This window comes from Garra rufa, chromosome 21, assembly GCF_049309525.1.
Source record: "Garra rufa chromosome 21, GarRuf1.0, whole genome shotgun sequence".
NCBI lineage: Eukaryota > Metazoa > Chordata > Actinopteri > Cypriniformes > Cyprinidae > Garra > Garra rufa.
Window position 1 is genome coordinate 32,782,266 of NC_133381.1, and position 18,265 is coordinate 32,800,530.

The 18,265-nt window shown below is 34.5% G+C and overlaps 1 protein-coding gene across 1 annotated transcript in view; it reads right to left on the reverse strand.

Annotated features, from left to right (window-relative positions):
- The window catches only part of slc25a21 (solute carrier family 25 member 21), a 138,175-nt gene that overhangs the window by 36,203 nt on the left and 83,707 nt on the right, over positions 1 to 18,265 (reverse strand). The window contains exon 3 of the mRNA XM_073827307.1: positions 6,990 to 7,038. Coding sequence (XP_073683408.1) covers positions 6,990 to 7,038 — 49 coding nt within the window. The remainder of the gene's footprint in view (positions 1 to 6,989; positions 7,039 to 18,265) is intronic.

Sequence of the window (18,265 nt, forward strand, 5' to 3'; positions counted from 1 at the left end):
TGTCACTGCTTTCTTCAAATTCAACCAAATAGTTTCAATAAGAATTAAATCTGGAGACTCAGGCCACTCAAGAACATTCTATGACTGATATCTGAACCAAGCATAAGTAGATTTGGATGTATACTTTGGGATGCAGGAAAGTCCATTGATCATTTGATTCAGTCTTTGCACCAAAGGTATCACAATTCTTGCCAAAATGACCTGATACTTCAAAAAATTCACGATGTCCTTCATACAGTCATGATTTCTCAATGTTTGACTATGGAGACGGTGTTCTTCTACTAAGTTTTGCCTTTTTTGCACCAGACATACTGCGGATCCACGGGTATAAAACGTTTCAGTTTGGTCACATATCTCCATAAAACATTCTTCCAGGGCTCCACAGGTCTATCCAAATGAATTTTAACATGTTCAAGTCTGCCTTTTTGTTTTTCTTGGTCAAGAGTGGCATTCAGCAAGTTGCCCCAACATGAAAGCCATGCTTGTCTTGCTCATCTTATATACTCTGCATTGAAATGTTTTTCCACCTTTCACTGGGTCATCTTGAAAGTCTTTGGCTGTAAATTGCAGGTTTTTCCTCAGTTGTACTGATCAAATATTTTATGATATTGTGCTTGTTCTCTGATACAACACATTTTAAGCTAAGGAATAAGGCTGCCAGCTGTGTCTCTAGGAACTTTTAATGTCTTGGAAATCTTCATGTAGACTTAGACTTTCTAAAGTAACAAAATTATTTCTTCTCTATAGCATTTGTGAGAGCTCTGTTGTCATATTAGCTACTCAAACTTCAGCACAAGCTCAAGTTTAATTGTGTTTTAAGACAATTTTGTTCCCCACCATACAAATAAGTGACTAAAGAACAGCAATGTTGAACAGGGGTTGAATAATTATGACATAGCTGTGTTATTAAAAAATCCTAGAACTCAAAAATATTACATTATATATTGACATTATCACTTTTAGTATGCCAAATGCAATTTTTTATAAAATCCTGGATCTTCAAAAAAGCTTGTATTTGTAAAGTACCGCAAATAATTTAGATTGCAACTATATGCATGAAATATATATTTGTTTTTATACACATAATAATAACGATAATAATATATTGTTATATATTATAATATAGAACTTTTTTTAATAGAGCCATTTTATATTATTAAGCATTTAAGAAACAAATCAGTTTACCAGTATGACATACAGTCATAAATCAATAAATCAAACATGTTATCATTTTATTTTTCAACATCTTCCTCCCCCTTTAAAAAAAAAAGAACAACACCGGAGAGTGTAGGAGGGGCTAAGGGCGTGTTTGGGGTGGGGTGAGGCGACGTAACCGGAGCTCTTCAACAAGAGCAATGCAAGCTCATTCCTGGTCTCTAATGAGTGCGGCAGGGCGGCCGGCATGATGATCAGAGTCAGATGGGGTGCCCCGAGCAGCCGCCCCCTGCCGAAAGTGCCGCCTGACACCCTTTGTTACCTCCAAGTGAGCTGAGACCAGCCCATGAACCATGTAACTAGGTGGTTTCCAGGTTAATGAAAAGCTGTAACTCCAGTCTCACTGTCTCCTTAGAAGTCTAACTAACCCCCAAAACCCCCTACTCTCACCCTAGCAAGCCCCCTTTGAAAAAAAGGCAACATTCCAACCCAGAAATGAGCACAGTTGAACACAAATGAATATAAGTGGCACACAGACCTGTCCTCTTCTAACAGACGTTTATTTGCGAAGGACTGCTCTTGTCTGAATATATGGCGGCGACTTATGGCGGTCAGAAGAGGAGAGACCCGTAATTTTACGTTCAGCTGGAAGTGCTTGATCCTGAATATAAACAAGTATGAAAAATGGTAGTAAGACTTTAAAGTAAACATTGATTTAACCTTACAAACAATCATGGCCTTGAAATACATCCTCCCAATGTTCTCCTAATCTGCTTCCAGATGTTTGTTTGTGAGTTTGTGCGTGTGTCTGAGATCGACGGCCCCCTCAGTCGTCTAATTCCTGTCTCCACCTCTACATGGCTCCAGCACCCTCATTTGCACAGGGTAAATATGTATTCCCAAGTATACATTTTTGTCAGGTTCCCCTCAGAAAAAAAGCCTTTGATTCCAGTAAGGCGGCTTGTTGAAGAAAGCGAGGGGGGGGGACTGTTCACTCTAGTTGGCATCTAATTTGGAGCAGCGGACATTAAAGCGGCAGCCAGTCACTAATAGGAGCCATTCCTGCAGCTAGCGTCGGAGAGGAGGTGTGCTGGGCATTTGTGCTTCAGCAGCTCTCTGAGACCTATGCTAATAGATTTCAGCTCTACTAACCCTTCATTCTGCCAATTAGTCTGCTTTAGTGTGACTGAAAACCCAAGAGAGAGCAAGAAAAAGGGTGAAAGAAAGTGGTACACAAGTAATATAACAACAATTTTCTTCATAAAATGTGATTAGTGTATCGTCTTTCCCAAAATCATCAGCACTACAAAGCCTTATTTGAAAGTGTAAAAACAATTTAAGCACTGAAGTTTTGAAGTTTACATGCCAGACAGATAGGCAATTACAAAGACAGACTGACAGAATGATACAGTAAATAGAATGATAGATAGAACGATATAATGAAAGATAGAATGATAGACAGACAATAGATAGAACAAAAGAACTATGGATGGATGGACGGACGGATGGACGGACAGATGGATAGACAGATAACAAATAATAAAGAGCTAGTTAGAATTCTCGATATAACAATAGAATTAAAAGAACATTAGACAGAACAATAGATAAAATGTTAGAACGAATGAGAGGACAAATGATAGAATAATAGAACGATTGATAGAATGAATGACAGAACGATAGATAGAACAACAGATAGAGCGAAGAATGATAGATAGAATGAATGAATGGACAGACAGACAGACAGACAGACAGACAGACAGACAGACAGACAGACAGACAGACAGACAGACAGACAGACAGACAGACAGACAGACAGACAGATAGATAGATAGATAGATAGATAGATAGATAGAATGACAGAACGAATGATAAAATGATTGACAGAGCAATAGAACGACAGATAGAACAATAGACAGAATGATAGATATAGATAGAACAATAGACCTATAGAAAAATAGAATGATAGAACAATAGAGCGTTAGATAGAGCAATAGAATGATAGATAGATAGAACGATAGATAGAACAAATGATAGAATGAATGACAGAGTGAAAGAATAATAGAATGACAGATAGAACGATAGATAGATAGATAGATAGATGATAGATAGATAGATAGATAGATAGATAGATAGATAGATAGATAGATAGATAGATAGATAGATAGATAGATAGATAGATAGATAGATAGAACAATAGCAAGATATAGCAACAGAACGATAGATAGAACGAATGACAGAATGAAAGAACGATAGATAGAACGATAGATAGAATGAATGAAAGAACAAATGAAAGAATGAATGACAGAGTGAAAGAATGATAGATAGAATGACAGATAGAACGATAGATAGACAGATAGAACGATAGATAGATAGATAGATAGATAGATAGATAGATAGATAGATAGATAGATAGATAGATAGATAGACCGATAGACAGATAGAGCAATAGAATGATAGATAGATAAATAGATAGATAGACAGACAGAATGAAAGAATAATAAATAGAATGATAGATAGAACGAATGAAAGAACAAATGAAAAAATGAATGACAGTGAAAGAATGATAGATAGAATGACAAATAGAACGATAGATATAGATAGAACAATAGAATGATAGATAGAATGATAGATAGAACAAATGATAGAATAAATGATAGAATGAATGACAGAATGAAAGAACGATAGATAGAATGACAGATAGAATGACAGATAGAACAATAGAACGATAGAGCAATAGAACAATAGATAGAACGATAGAACGAATGATAAAACAAATGACAGAATGAATGACAGAATGAAAGAACGATAGATAGAACGATATATGGAATGAATGAAAGAACAAATGAAAGAATGACAGAGTGAAAGAATGATAGAATGACAGAACGATAAATATAGATAGAACAATAAAACGATAGATAGAACGATAGAACGATAGAACGATAGATAGATAGATAGATAGATGACAGAACAATAGAACGACAGAACAATAGATAACTAAATAGATAGAATGAAAGATATCAATAGACCAATAGAACGAGAGATATAGATAGAATGATAGAACGATGGTGATACAATAGAACAATAGAAAGAACGATACAAATATAGAACGATAGAACGATAGATATGTTGTCTGATTGGCTGACCCTCGATCAGGGCACATATACGAGCCACACTCACTGCGTTCTGCAGTTGACTGGATGCACTCACACTAACAGAGAGCCACAGAAAACAAATAAATAAAACTGCAGCTCTTTACACAGAGCTTTTATCACTTCTTGAGGAAGAGCATTACAAAGAAAATAGAGAGTGCACTTTTAACCCTGACCCTGTGTGAGGAGAGAGCGGCCTAACTGTGGCCTTACCTGTAATAAACCCTCAACCAGCAGCACCAGATCCTAAATCACTCTACAGGACTCTAGAGTATCGAGTGTCGCTTCATACAAGTGTACACACGGACACACTGCCACAAACAAACTCATGCAAATACACACAAAGAAACACAAACAAGCCACCTTGACAACCACACTTCCTCTTCAAAGCACAAATATCTAATTATCAAAGTTTATTTACCAGAAAACGGTAGCGGAAAATGTGAAACTTCATAGCGTATGTGTGAGGGGTGTTAGTCACAGAGCCAGAGGTCTTGGCAGGGCACCCAGAAGCTGTAAAGGTTTAGTACCGGCCCACAACCTGTTTGCTCCATACTGAGCGACTCCAGTGTGAGGGCCCCGATTCATTTTCTCTTTCCCTCTCTTTAACATTCCTTCTTTCTTGCCTCCCAAAGGATTCAGAATTGATTGTTATTACTAACGAGAACTGTAAATAATTGAATGATTATAGTTTTCATTAAGGATTCTTATACAAAATTAAGAATAATTATTAGGCTAATTTAAATAATAAATAAATAAAAAAGTGTTAGAATAGGGTCATTTTAAAATTACTTTTCATAGATTATTATTATTAATAATTAATCATTAAAAAATATGGATAATCAAGTAAATCTAAGTTGCTTCAGTCCAGTAAATGTCTTGAAAAAATCTTTTACTAAAAATAATACTAACAATATAAAAGTTATCCTTACAATTACTGTATAAAAATAGTTTTCAGAGCACAAATACATTTTTTTAAAAATAGAACCATTTATTGAACTTTATTGTGACAAAACAATTTAAAAATATATTTTTTAAAAGTTTGCATGTTTTTTGTTTTTTATTATATAATAAAGTTTCTTGTTGTATCATACTTGATAATTAAACTTTAACATGATTTATTTATGATTTTTCTTAAAACATTTATGGATAATTAAGTAAACCTATGTTGCTGCTTGATAATTAAATTTTAACATGAGTTTTCATGATTTTTTCCATGATTTTTCCCAAACATTATGTATGGATAATTAAGTAACTTGCTTTAGTTCAGTAAATGTCTTGAAAAAATCTTTTACTAAAAATATTACTAACAATATGAAAGTTATTCTTACATTTACTTCTTAAAAATAGTTTTCAGAGCACATTAATTTTTCTTTTAATGCAACAGTTTTTTGAACTTTTAGACAAAACATTGAAAAATATATATTTTAAAAGTTTGTATGTTTTTTGTTTTTTTATTATATAATAAAGTTTCTTGTTGTATCATACTTAATTACATTTTAACATGATTTTTTAACGATTTTTCATGATTTTTCTTAAAACATTATGCATGGATAATCAAGTAAACCTACGTTGCTGCTTGATAATTAAATTTTAACATGAGTTTTCATGATTTTTTCCATGATTTTTCCCAAACATTATGTATGGATAATTAAGTAACTTGCTTCAGTTCAGTAAATGTCTTGAAAAAATCTTTTACTAAAAATATTACTAACAATATAAAAGTTATTCTTACATTTACTTCATAAAAACAGTTTTCAGAGCACTGACTTAAAAAAAAAAAAAATGGAACAGTTTATTAAACTTTTAGACAAAACTTGAAAAAATATATATTTTAAAAGTTTGCATGTTTTTTTATTATATAATAAAGTTTCTTGTTGTATCATAACTTAATAATTACATTTTAACTTTCATTTAATTTTATTTATGATTTTTCTTAAAACATTTATGGATAATTAAGTAAACCTATGTTGTTGCTTGATAATTAAATTTTAACATAAATTTTCATGATGTATTTTTTAAATTATGTATGGATAATTAAGTAAACCTGAGTTGCTATAGTCCAGTAAATGTCTTGAATAAAAATGCTAAAAATATAACTAACAATATAAAAGTTATCCTTACATTTACTTTATAAAAATGTTTTTTAGAGTAAAAGACAAATTTTTCAGAATTAAAACAGAAGGCCTTTTATTTATTAAAAATGTATAAATAATTAATGAAAGGCCAAAGGCATGTAGTATTGTGTAAAACAGGTTTAGTTTTTTTTAATCATGCTGATCATTTTTAGTCATGTATTAAATATGATACAGGAGGCTCTCTAAATGTCAATATTTCATTTGGTGTTCCATCTGCCTTAGTAGAAAAATGTGCATGCAATAGCCTTTAAAAAAAAAGAAGTAAAGAAAAAAATCAGGTGTTACTTTGTTAATGCAACCTTGGTTCATACATCCAAATACAGTCTTTCTTGTTTAGAACCACATGCATCAAAACAAGGGATATAATTAAGTGAAATAATGGGATAAGTATGTGAGCAATTTGAGAGCATTAAAAAGTATTACTTAAACATTGGGGGAGATTGACTAAATGATGCATTTCATTTTCCACAGAAAGGAACGAAAGGAAGAAAATGCCCAGCCCTGAATTAAAAACAGAAAAGAACGAAGATGATAGATTATATTTTACCTTGTCTTCACAACATCCAACGGGTGCATCAAGCAAATCTCCACAAGACCTATAGAGAGGACAAAAATCATAAGTAATTATGTATCTGCCCTGTTAAAACCGACATAAATCAGTCATTAAAACGGGACACGAGCACAACTGAACATGTTATTATTCGCTCACAGGCCATTAAGCTGTCATTACCAAATGCCAAGCTTTCTTTCCTTCTCTTTCACTCACTCTTGTCATATTTCACTGAGCTTTTCAAGTACTATTTCAGCATTCATTCAAGACCATTCAAGCCTTTTTCGCACTGTACAGTGAATTTAACTGCACAATCATCCCAAACACAGCTTCATTTCATACAAACACAGAATCAGGATCCTGCCAAACGCAAAGTCTCTCGAGATTGAAACGTTCGACCTAATCCACAAACATTTCACTGTGTTAAAATGATGATGTATTATACACTTCGATTCGCATATTTGTAAATACAAATAAAAAGTCACAGATGTTGCCGTCTGTCTGGGTGCATGTGTGTGTGTCTACTGTATTTTCAGGAGGGTTTTCCCCTCAAAAATCCCTACGCAACAGTCCCCTGAACTCACATCCGACAGGAGCAGCTTGGCCAGCAGCCACCTTCGTCACTCTGATCTTGTTTTTGCCTCCTTGCCACTCCACTGCATCTGACAAGCGTGCGGTAAGGGATCTGGCAACAAAATGGCCTCCATGCAGAGATGTGGGACGCTGCGCTCGCCTGGCCTGCAAGTCATTACCATCATCCATTTTATTCGCTTCCAACGTGCTGATGGACGTAAAATCCCAAAGTATTTTCGAATCCTATTTTATCTGGACCGGCCCACTGAGAGGCTGCCGTAATGGCCTTCCTAATGCCAGGATTCCAGTTCATATGCACTCCAGCCATGACAGAAGGGGTGAGGGCTGTTTAACATGCTGAATAATGGTGATTTCACACTGCAAAACACGCCGAATCCTTCAGATGTTGTTACCACACAGATCGGGTTCCGTTTAATGGAGACGGTGAACGACTGAAACCGTATCTGTGTTGGGCTACACGTTATGTAAATAGCTAACAGCTCAATTCCGTATCTGTTTTGTACTAAACAGTTCACAGAACACCTTTTTTTGCTCAAGGTAACTGTAAACAAACAGATCGAGGAGGTGTTAGATGAGCGCAGTGCACTGCAATAAAGCTCTTTTGCACAATTATGCATCTGCGTCGCAATTCTCAGCTCTATTCTGGCATTTACTTTAATGGCTTCCTTCACGGATTCCTCTATGTGTACACAGCTGCTGAGAAATATGCTCCTATTCTAATTTCTTCCATTAAATGTATTGTCCATAAACAAGACATTGCCTCCTTGGGGATTTGCCAGGAAAGTAATAATCAAGAGAAATTCCAAAGAGGAATTTCTGTCCACTGTTATGATATAGACAGGTTGGCTTTTTGCATGTAACGTGCGCCTTTTGAACGGAGGATGTGGCGTATTCATAAACAAATCTTTGCAGTGGGACAGTCTGAGGCGATGTGATTCATTTCAAGGCTTGTGGAAGATGCATCAGTGAGACGAAAATGAGGCAAATTAGGTATGTCATAGTCTCCTTGTCGCCCAAGGCGATATAGCGCTGTAACGTTTATCATTAATTAATCACGGCTGCCAGGCCATCACAGGGGAAAATAATGTTACGCACTCGAGAGACACATGTTTTCCATTTCAGCACTCTATCCATCCTGAGGAAATAAAAGAGAAGGAGGCCTGGGAGAGTCATCTCGGCCGCGAGACAGCTGGAGGAATAGACCCATCCATACTTGACGCTGAGGCGGAGCGGTAAAGTCATATTAAGGGTTATGTCTTTTTAAAATGCCATACCACTTGATAAACATTTTCATTGCAGTGAATTCATTTCGTCCAATAGGACATGCTCTTGGAACAACTTTATTATCAACCTGTTTAGTATGTAAATTTTATTTCACTTTCTGAGGTAGGAAAAGATGCTAAATTGCAATTCAAATAAACTGAAATGTAAAGAAATGTATACTGTGTAAAGGCAATAAGTCACGTTTATTAAGTAAAATGGCAAGGTCTGTATAGACAAAATCTATATTCTTTACAAAGCCATGTTTGAAAGGTTTAGGTTTTTGGCCTAGTAGTCAAAAAGATGATCTGTTTGAAATGCAACCTAGAAATTTAGGTATGAATACACACACACACACACACACACACACACACACACACACACACACACACACACACACACACACACACACACACACACACACACACACACACACGTTGGGTTTACATGTTTTATGGGGACATTCCATAGGCGTAATGGTTTTTATACTGTACAAACCGTACTTTCTATCACCCTACACCTACCCTACACCTAAACCTAGCCCTCACAGGAGATTGTGCACACCTTTACTTCCTCAAAAAAACTCATTGTGCATGATTTATAAGCCTGCTTCCTCATGGGGACCTGAGAAATGTCCCCACAAGGTCAAAATCTACTGGTATTCCTATCCTTGTGGGGACATTTGGTCCCCATAACGTGATGAATACCAGGTACACACACACACACACACACACACACACACACACACACACACACACACACCTTTTGCATAGTATCCCATTGCTGTTTTTAAAAATATCTTTTAGATTGAAGTAAAAAAAAAAACATACATTTTTTGGTAAATTATGAAACTTGATGTTTAAAAAAATGTGTCCCGCATTTACGTCCATTTTTCTATAATTAAATACACTTTTTGGGGAGTTATTCCATAACATTTATTTTTTTTAAGGTGTACAACTGTTCAGAACTCTGCTAGCTAACTACCTTTGTTTTTTTGGGTGTTATCCCATAAAATTGCCACTATCATAAAATTGTCACGACTGAAACATATAATCGTTTTGGTAGTGACAAAAGGGTACATATAAACCTTTATTTATTTGGGGGAAATAATCCATTTTAGTACAGTTATGCACAATTTTTGTGTTTTAGTATGTGGGTTAAAATTCTGTAATGTGATGTGGTCCCTTCTAAAACATTACTGTCACTACCGATAATGTGTTGTCGTGACTGAAACATGGGATGGAGTATACTGAATTTTGTCAAAAATAAAGTATACTGAATTATCAGTTATGTTATGATATGGTTCAATGTGTATTCAAACTAATGAATCCTTAACTTTGAAATCAGTATGATCAACTCTTTGCCAAAATTCAAAATACAACAAATCTCATAAATCACATTTGAAATATTGTTAAAATTGCAATTGTTATTGATTTACCTCTGACAACTTCTTAATAAAATAAAAAATAATATAAGAAAGCAAAATCTTAATAGGTCAATATAACCATTCTTATTAAATTATATATTACTATGTTTTGGTAGTGACAAATTCGGGAAGAGGACAAATATTCCAAAACTTTCTGCAAATACTATATGAGAATTAACTGCACAATTACTAAAAATGTGTACCTCGGATATTATACAGTTTGCATACATACAATATTTGTGGGGAAAAATACAACTTTTTTTAAAGACATTTCCAACTCTGACTTTGATGGAAGAACATGTAATTACCTGCTGAATTACCTGCTCTTTCTGCAATTTCAATTTAATGTCCAGTGGATGTGGTCAGTTCAATACAATTTCCAACTAAAGAATTAAATAGGAAGCAATTTTTCAAATATTCCAGGTTCAATATAAGGTAAGATCAGTTGACAAGACTTGTGGGCAATGTTAATACACACTCAGTGACTGAGGAATAAATAAATTAATTTATTAAAAAAAAAAAAAAAAAAAAAAAAGAACTAAAACTTTGTTTTTTTGCTTCTACATAAAATATATACACTACTGGTCAAAAGTTTGGGGTCAGTAAGCGTTGTAATGTTTTTAAAGAAAGTCTCTTATGTTCATCAGTGCTGCATTTATTTAATCAAAAATATAGAAAAAACTGTAATATAATATAAAATAATGGTTTCTATTGTAATATACTTTAAAATTTAATTTATTCCTGTGATGCAAAGCTGAATTTTCATCAGCCATTACTTCAGTCTTAAGTGTCACATGATCCTTCAGAAATCATTCTAATATACTGATTTATTATTATAATGATCTATATTGGACCTATATTGGATTATATATTGCAGCAGTTGCCCTGTAAATTATTTATTTAGAAATGGTGATATTTTTTCAGGATTCTTTGATGAATAAAAAGCTCAAAAGAACAGCATTTATTCAAAATATAAATATTTTCTAACAATGTAAGTATTTGCTATCACTTTTTATCAATTTAACACACCCTTGGTGAATAAAAGTATTGATTTCTTTCAAAAAAAAAAAAAAAAAAAAAAAAAAAGACAAATTTACTGACCCCAAACTTTTGACCGGTAGTGTAAATATAACATCGTAATATTTTCTGTTGTTAAAAACTTTGCTTCTACTTTTTTATTTCTGTTTTAAATGCCTTAAACCCTAAAATAGCTGTAAAAATGAGAACATTGGGTAACACTTTAGAATTGGGAACACTTATTCACTATTAACTAACACTTTTCCCTCAATAAATTTCTAATTTGCTGCTTATTAATAGTTAGTAAGGTAGTTGTTAAGTTTAGGTATTGGGTAGGGATGTAGAATGTATGTGCTTAATTAGTACTAATAAATGGCTTATATTCTAGTAATATGCATGGTAATAAGCAACTAGTTAAAAGACCCTAAAATAAAGTGAAATAAAAATGAATGTAGGTGCATTAAAAATAGGCATTTCATTTCTGCTTTTAAATTCTTCAAAAATAGTCCATCATAAGTGCGTCACCGTTTATTTTAAATTAAATTGAGGGACTGGTCAAAATTATTTTCTGTGGTAATCAACATCATGCCAAAAGTGCTTTTGATTGAGCTTAACTTGTAATGAACCCAGAAAATTCCCCAGACCTGCAGGACTTTGTTTGTGTTGACAGGAATGTTGTCTCAGGACCAAAAAAAAAAGTTTTTTGATCCCAAAACACATGCAGCTTGGCAAAATCACGGTCACTGCTGAGGTAAATGTGGAGGAAGCCTGAATCCGTGTGAACCCTGTTGCTGCTCTGAACTGTACAAGAGGGGCTCGTAGAGGATCAAAGGTAGGAAGCAGTGAGTAGTTGAGAAAGCCTGTCACTCATTTGAGTCTAATGAACTCCACGTTTGGCGGAAAAGAAAAGAACACCCTAGTTAAGCAACAACACTTGAGAGTTATCGTCTAAGAGCTTCCAAAGAGGGGAAAATGCACAAACAAGGTGAGAGGGCCAAAGAATAAACCACAGCCATCGTTGGCATGTTCCATATGGGTGGATTTAAGTGAGCAGGAAAAAGACGAAGAGAGGGGGGCAAGACATGGAGGGACTGAAAGGGAAAGCAAGACTTTCCTTACACAACACTAGCAAGTAATTAAAACAGCTTAAGTGGATGCAAGCTGTGCTCTTGAAATAAGAAAGCCTCTGAGCTTCAGCCACACTATATGAAGAATTGATGATGTTGCTGGCCAGGAAATTATTGGTGGAAATGGGAACCACGATGGGAACTGGGCTGTCGTTAAGGGGGCTGGTTTGGTACAGCCTACTCATTGGACCCAGGGGAGAGATGATCCACCCATTAAACATTTGTCCTGAGCTCTGTCAATTTTAGCCATGGATGGGAACAAGATCAGTTTTGTATACTGGATAAAAATATTATTATTATTTTAAACTGTTCAACACTGATAATGGCAAAAATAATAACGGGGGAGCTAATAATAATAATTGAGCATCAAATTAAATGATTTAATCTGAATGATTTCTGAAGGATCATTTGGCACTGAATTTTCAGAAGCCATTACTTTAGACTTCAGCTTTGCATCACAGGAATAAATTACATTTTGAAACATTTAAATAGGAAACAGCTGACTGGCAGTGTATACACTGTATATATGTGTAGCGTGTATATAAAATATACTCATACACTATACACATATATGGTAGATTCCCATACAATTTAGAGACAATCACGCAAACTAATTCAAATCTACAGAAAAAAAAAAAAAAAAAAAAATCGGCAGCTGTGGCTCTCACCGGAAAAAAATATGGTTGCAATGTTTTATGAATTGAACTTTTCAGTAAAAACCTGTATTTTTTTAATAAACTGGTATAATGTTAACATACCCACCTACTATAATATTACCATAACATATCTATCATAATATTAATAATATTATAATAAGTTCTGTTAATCTATTTTAAAAAAATAATTAAAATAACAATTTTTCTTAAATCCCACCTAAAATTAAAGTTTTTAAATATGCTTTTCTATTGCAATAGTTTCACATTCAATTTTCAAATTAATGTAGAAACAACATATAAACAGTATATTTTTAAATACTGTTTTAATTTTATATCATTTGATATATTGTTAAATATGTATTATGACTGAAGGGGAGTTAGTGTTGGGCGATATGCACAATTTTCATATCGTCCTATCGTCAGCCTGTGAGATCGCCGATACACGATACTATCGTGCTAATTCATTTAGTGATATGTAAACATGTCAATATGTAATAAATTCCTTATTCGTTTTGTAAGGGTAGTGCATGTGACTAAGTTGTGCGTGTACAGAGCGCTGACGGTAGTTCTGTTGGATAGGTTTAGTTTACTTTCGGTGTCATTCTCTGCTGTCTTCAGGGAGCGGTAAATGTGTGTGCGTGAACGCAAATTAATGTATCTTTCTATACCCGTCATATTGTAATAATGTTACCGCTGTATGTCTGATCTTTGTCATCACTTCATGTTGTATTTCAGTTTATATTGATTGTGGAGAAACGGTGCCCGTGTAATTCACGTGCGTATGTTTAGCGCCATTTTATCGCATCATAATTCTAATGAACGCATACAGATGTTACTGAGGTGAATGTTTATGTTTACTATATACAGACTTATTCTCATATATCGTATTTAATTCAGCCTAAACCACATTTTACTACCTCTGTTATCCTAATGACTGTCTACACTTAATCTATGTACACTGTATGATGAAAAAATCTCTTACCCATTTCCACTGCACGTTTATACCGCGGCAAGTTTCTGAGTCATCCTAGAACCGACTCTCTGCACTGCATCGCTAAAGTTAGGTGCCTTTTTGACGCATAATAATAATAATAATAATAATCGTCTTACTATCGTCAAAGGCATCAGCAACATGCGATATCTTTGACTATCGTCGATACACGATACTATCGTCTATCGGCACAACCCTAAGGGGAGTATCACTGATACCAATATTACTGATGTCTCTAGGAAATTATTTTTTTCTTAATATTTAACCATTGACTACAGCCATTCAACATTATTGAGAGCGATCAATTTTTAACAATTATTAGACTTAAAAAAAAATAACAACTTCTAATTTAAGTTAACTTAAACCAAACTTCACATGAACCCATTATTTACCTGTTCCCATCAGCATGTAGGAAATATACAGAAATTTAATAATGTTATTAAACACTAAAAAATAAATTAAATTAATGAAACCTTAAAGGGGTCATCAAATGTGTCACTAGTGTACCACTACGTACTGTATGCGTATTATTATAAAATTTTTGTAGCTTCATAACATTAAGGTTGAACCACTGATATCACATGGACTTTGCTGTCTATGCAGGGTCAGAAAGCTCTCGGATTTCATCAAAAATACCTTCATTTGTGTTCTGAAGATGAACAAAGGTCTTACAGGTTTGGAACGACATGAGGGTAAATTTTCATTTTTGGATGAACTTTTTATTTAACTGAGATTTAAAAAGATACAAAAATTACTGGAAATAATAGAAATAAAAAAAGAAAGAAGCACATAACAAAATTACTAAACTAGAATCATAAACTAGAATCAAACTGTAATATAAAAACAAAAACTAAACAAATACTATAATAGTATACTAAAATAACACTGGTGTGTCAATATACAGTCTGATCAACAAAGTTCAACTCAGCAGTTTCTACTTTCTTCTGTGCTACTGCCTCATTGCAAGGTTCAGTGCGATGTGTGGAGGTGTTAGAAAATGGCATGCTTGCACTATTTGCATGTTTTCCTTGACAGAGTACAACCGAACAAACTCTTATGATGAGCGTGTCAAGATTAAAGACATTCCCAATGCAGATGCAAAGAACACGATATGGACACCATATCAGATCTTAAGTCAGGCATAGCATTATGATTGAGTAATATTTACTGCATTCAATTGGATGGAAAACACAAGCCTTGTTTTTTCACAGTACTTCCGTGTTGGATCACCGCATTGGTTCCATTTATCAGCTCCGGTATCTACCAAAAATAGCAATGCAAACGACAACCACAGAAGCAATATGAGCAGCTGCTGGCAACAACATCTAAGTTTGTTGTTCCCCAACTTTATTTTACAACCGATCAACTGTCACAGATAATCCATCAAAAAGAGCTTAATCAAACACGATCAAGCGCCTGCACCCTTCTGATCCAAAAATCTCTCTAGGCTTCCCCATCCAAAGGTTCAGTTGCACTATGGGATTTCTGTGGCTGTCAGCACATGCTACTGTTTGATCATGTCTCTGAAGTGGAGCAGAGAGTGGAGAAAGTGGAGAAATAGAAAGTCTCTTTCTGAACTTCGCTGTAATATTGTCATTTAGTCAAAGTGCAGGCAGAAATTGACCTGCCATCTGGTTGGTGTTTTAGGCTTAGTTCCGCCTCAGTGAGTGACATATCATTGAGTTCCATTATTTGGCATGTCTTTTGTCTCTGAGTCACAATAGCACTGACAGTTTCTGTCATCTGAGGCGTCTACACCCGCAGTTACATGCGAGAGAACAACCACACATGCACTGCAACAGACTGACAAGGAGAGGCGATTGTCCTCAAGACGCTGTCACAAACCGCACTCTGCACAAACAAAAGAAATCAATACGTGTTTGTGAGGTTTTCATTAGTAACATTATCTGTTTTAATGACGAACGCTTAATCGTCTAAATGATTTAACATACTTGGAAATTTTGACGTAAGGTTTTTCCCAAATGAGGCATGGGAAGACCACACTATAGGAAGTCATTCTAGCCAGGTGAGTAACATCCTCCATTAGAGGGAAATATGAGACAGAATCGAAATAATTCCAGAAATGTGTGTCATACACTGTAAAAAAAAAAAAAAAAAAAAAAAAAATCTGTAGTTTTACAAAGTAATTTTGGCAGCTGTCGTTGCCAGAATAACTTTGTAAAGAAAAATACAGAAAAACTGTTAACACATATACATAACAAACTGCATATTTTACAGAATTACAGTATAATACAGTATATATATATAAAAAAAAAAAATATATATATATATATATATATATATATATATATATTCAACAATGCACACTGCTACTTAAATCTATTTCCTACCTTTAACATATACTAACAAAGAAAAAAGCCACATGCAGAATCATTACTAGTAACTTTTCCACAAGCTGAAATACTAATATACGGAAGTGCACAGAGTCATTCATGCAAACACAAAACACCATCATGGTAACACACAACACTTAAATAATGCAAAAACATTCATTAAAGGGGTCATCGGATGCCACAAGGTTATATGATTCTTTAGGGTCTTAATGAAAAGTCTATAATATACTTTGGTTAAAAATTCTCAATAGTAGTGTAAAAAAAACACCCTTTTACCTTGTCAAAATCAGCTCTGTAAAAACTCAACTAATTTTATTGCATGGTCCCTTTAAGTGCAAATGAGCTCTGCTCGCCCCGCCCCTCTCTGTGAGCCGTAATGTTTACTTTAGCCGCATTTAGCCGTGTTTAGTGTCATTTAGCCACGTTAAGCCGCATTTATTGGCAAAATTTGCCAACAAGCACATTATTAAGAAAGGCTATATGCAAAGATGCTTAAAAAAAAAAACTTATACTCACTTCTGCTGTTGGTGAAGCTGCATCAGGAATGATTCACATGAACATAGACGCATATGTAGATTGGGATCGGCGCTTTCCTTTTAAAAACGAAACTATCGTTAAACCTCTGCGTCTTCAGCGGCTCAGATGTCGGGAGTAAATGACTACTGCTATGTTCATTATTACATCCAACAACAGAACACCTCAATCACTCAATCGGAGACATTCTTGTCTTCCCCTGCACCTGAGTCGACGCAATGGCGGTCAGAGTCTGACTGTTTCAGCTCGGTGAGGGTGGGTCTAAGGTAAGGCGCTCATGTCAATCGTGGGAGTGGCCTCTGTCGGTGTGCTGTCACACTGACAAGAAGCTGAGAATGACCTGATTTTAAAAAGGGAATATTACTTTTAAAGATTAAAAAAATCACTGGGTGGATTTTTATCATTGTAGGGTGGTTGTGTACACAATCTGCCAACACACATTAATGTTCAAACAACATGTAAAAGTGAGTTTTGCATCCGATGACCCCTTTTTAAATGACAGAAGATATATACATATTTTTTAAAGATTTATTTTTGGTGTTTTTGCCTTTATTATGATAGGACAGATCAGAATTGACAGGAAGCGTAGTGGGAGAGAGATAGGGGGCGGGATCGGGAAAGGTCCTCGAGCCTGGATTCGAACACAGGACGCCCGGAGCGCGACGGCGCTGTATGTCGACGCGCTGCACACAAGGCTATCGGTGCCGACAAATTTCAGAAGATATAACATAACACCCTAATGTACATAACTGATAACAAAAATATTACAAAACATGATTATTTAAACAAATGCAGAGAATTCTGGGAATTGGTTTTAACTAAAACAATTAACTGCATTTTACTGTAAAATAACATGAAATGTCTGGTTAGATCTTTTACAGTTGTTAACCTATTAACATTTTTATTTCAGTAGCATTTTTACAATATTTTACAGTTAAAATTACACTAATTTGTAGAGTTTTGTGTAGTGTTATTGTTAACTTAAACTAATAAACGAAATGGTAATTTAAATATAGCTAATGTAAAGTAAAATATTAATTAAAAAAAACTTGGCAGCACAGCACATACTGAGGATGTGCAAGACTGAATATTTTGATATATTATATAATATTATATTACAGTACCGTAAACCAAAATTATATAGTTAGATATATTTGGCATATATATATATATATATATTTTTTTTTTCTATTTTATATAGACGTTTTTCCTGAACACGGAAGTCACGCCTGACTCTTAACCTGAAGAATGCTTTGCATTTCCGGTCTCCAGTGTTTCTAGTCAAAGTAGCATATATAATCTAATGTTAAACCT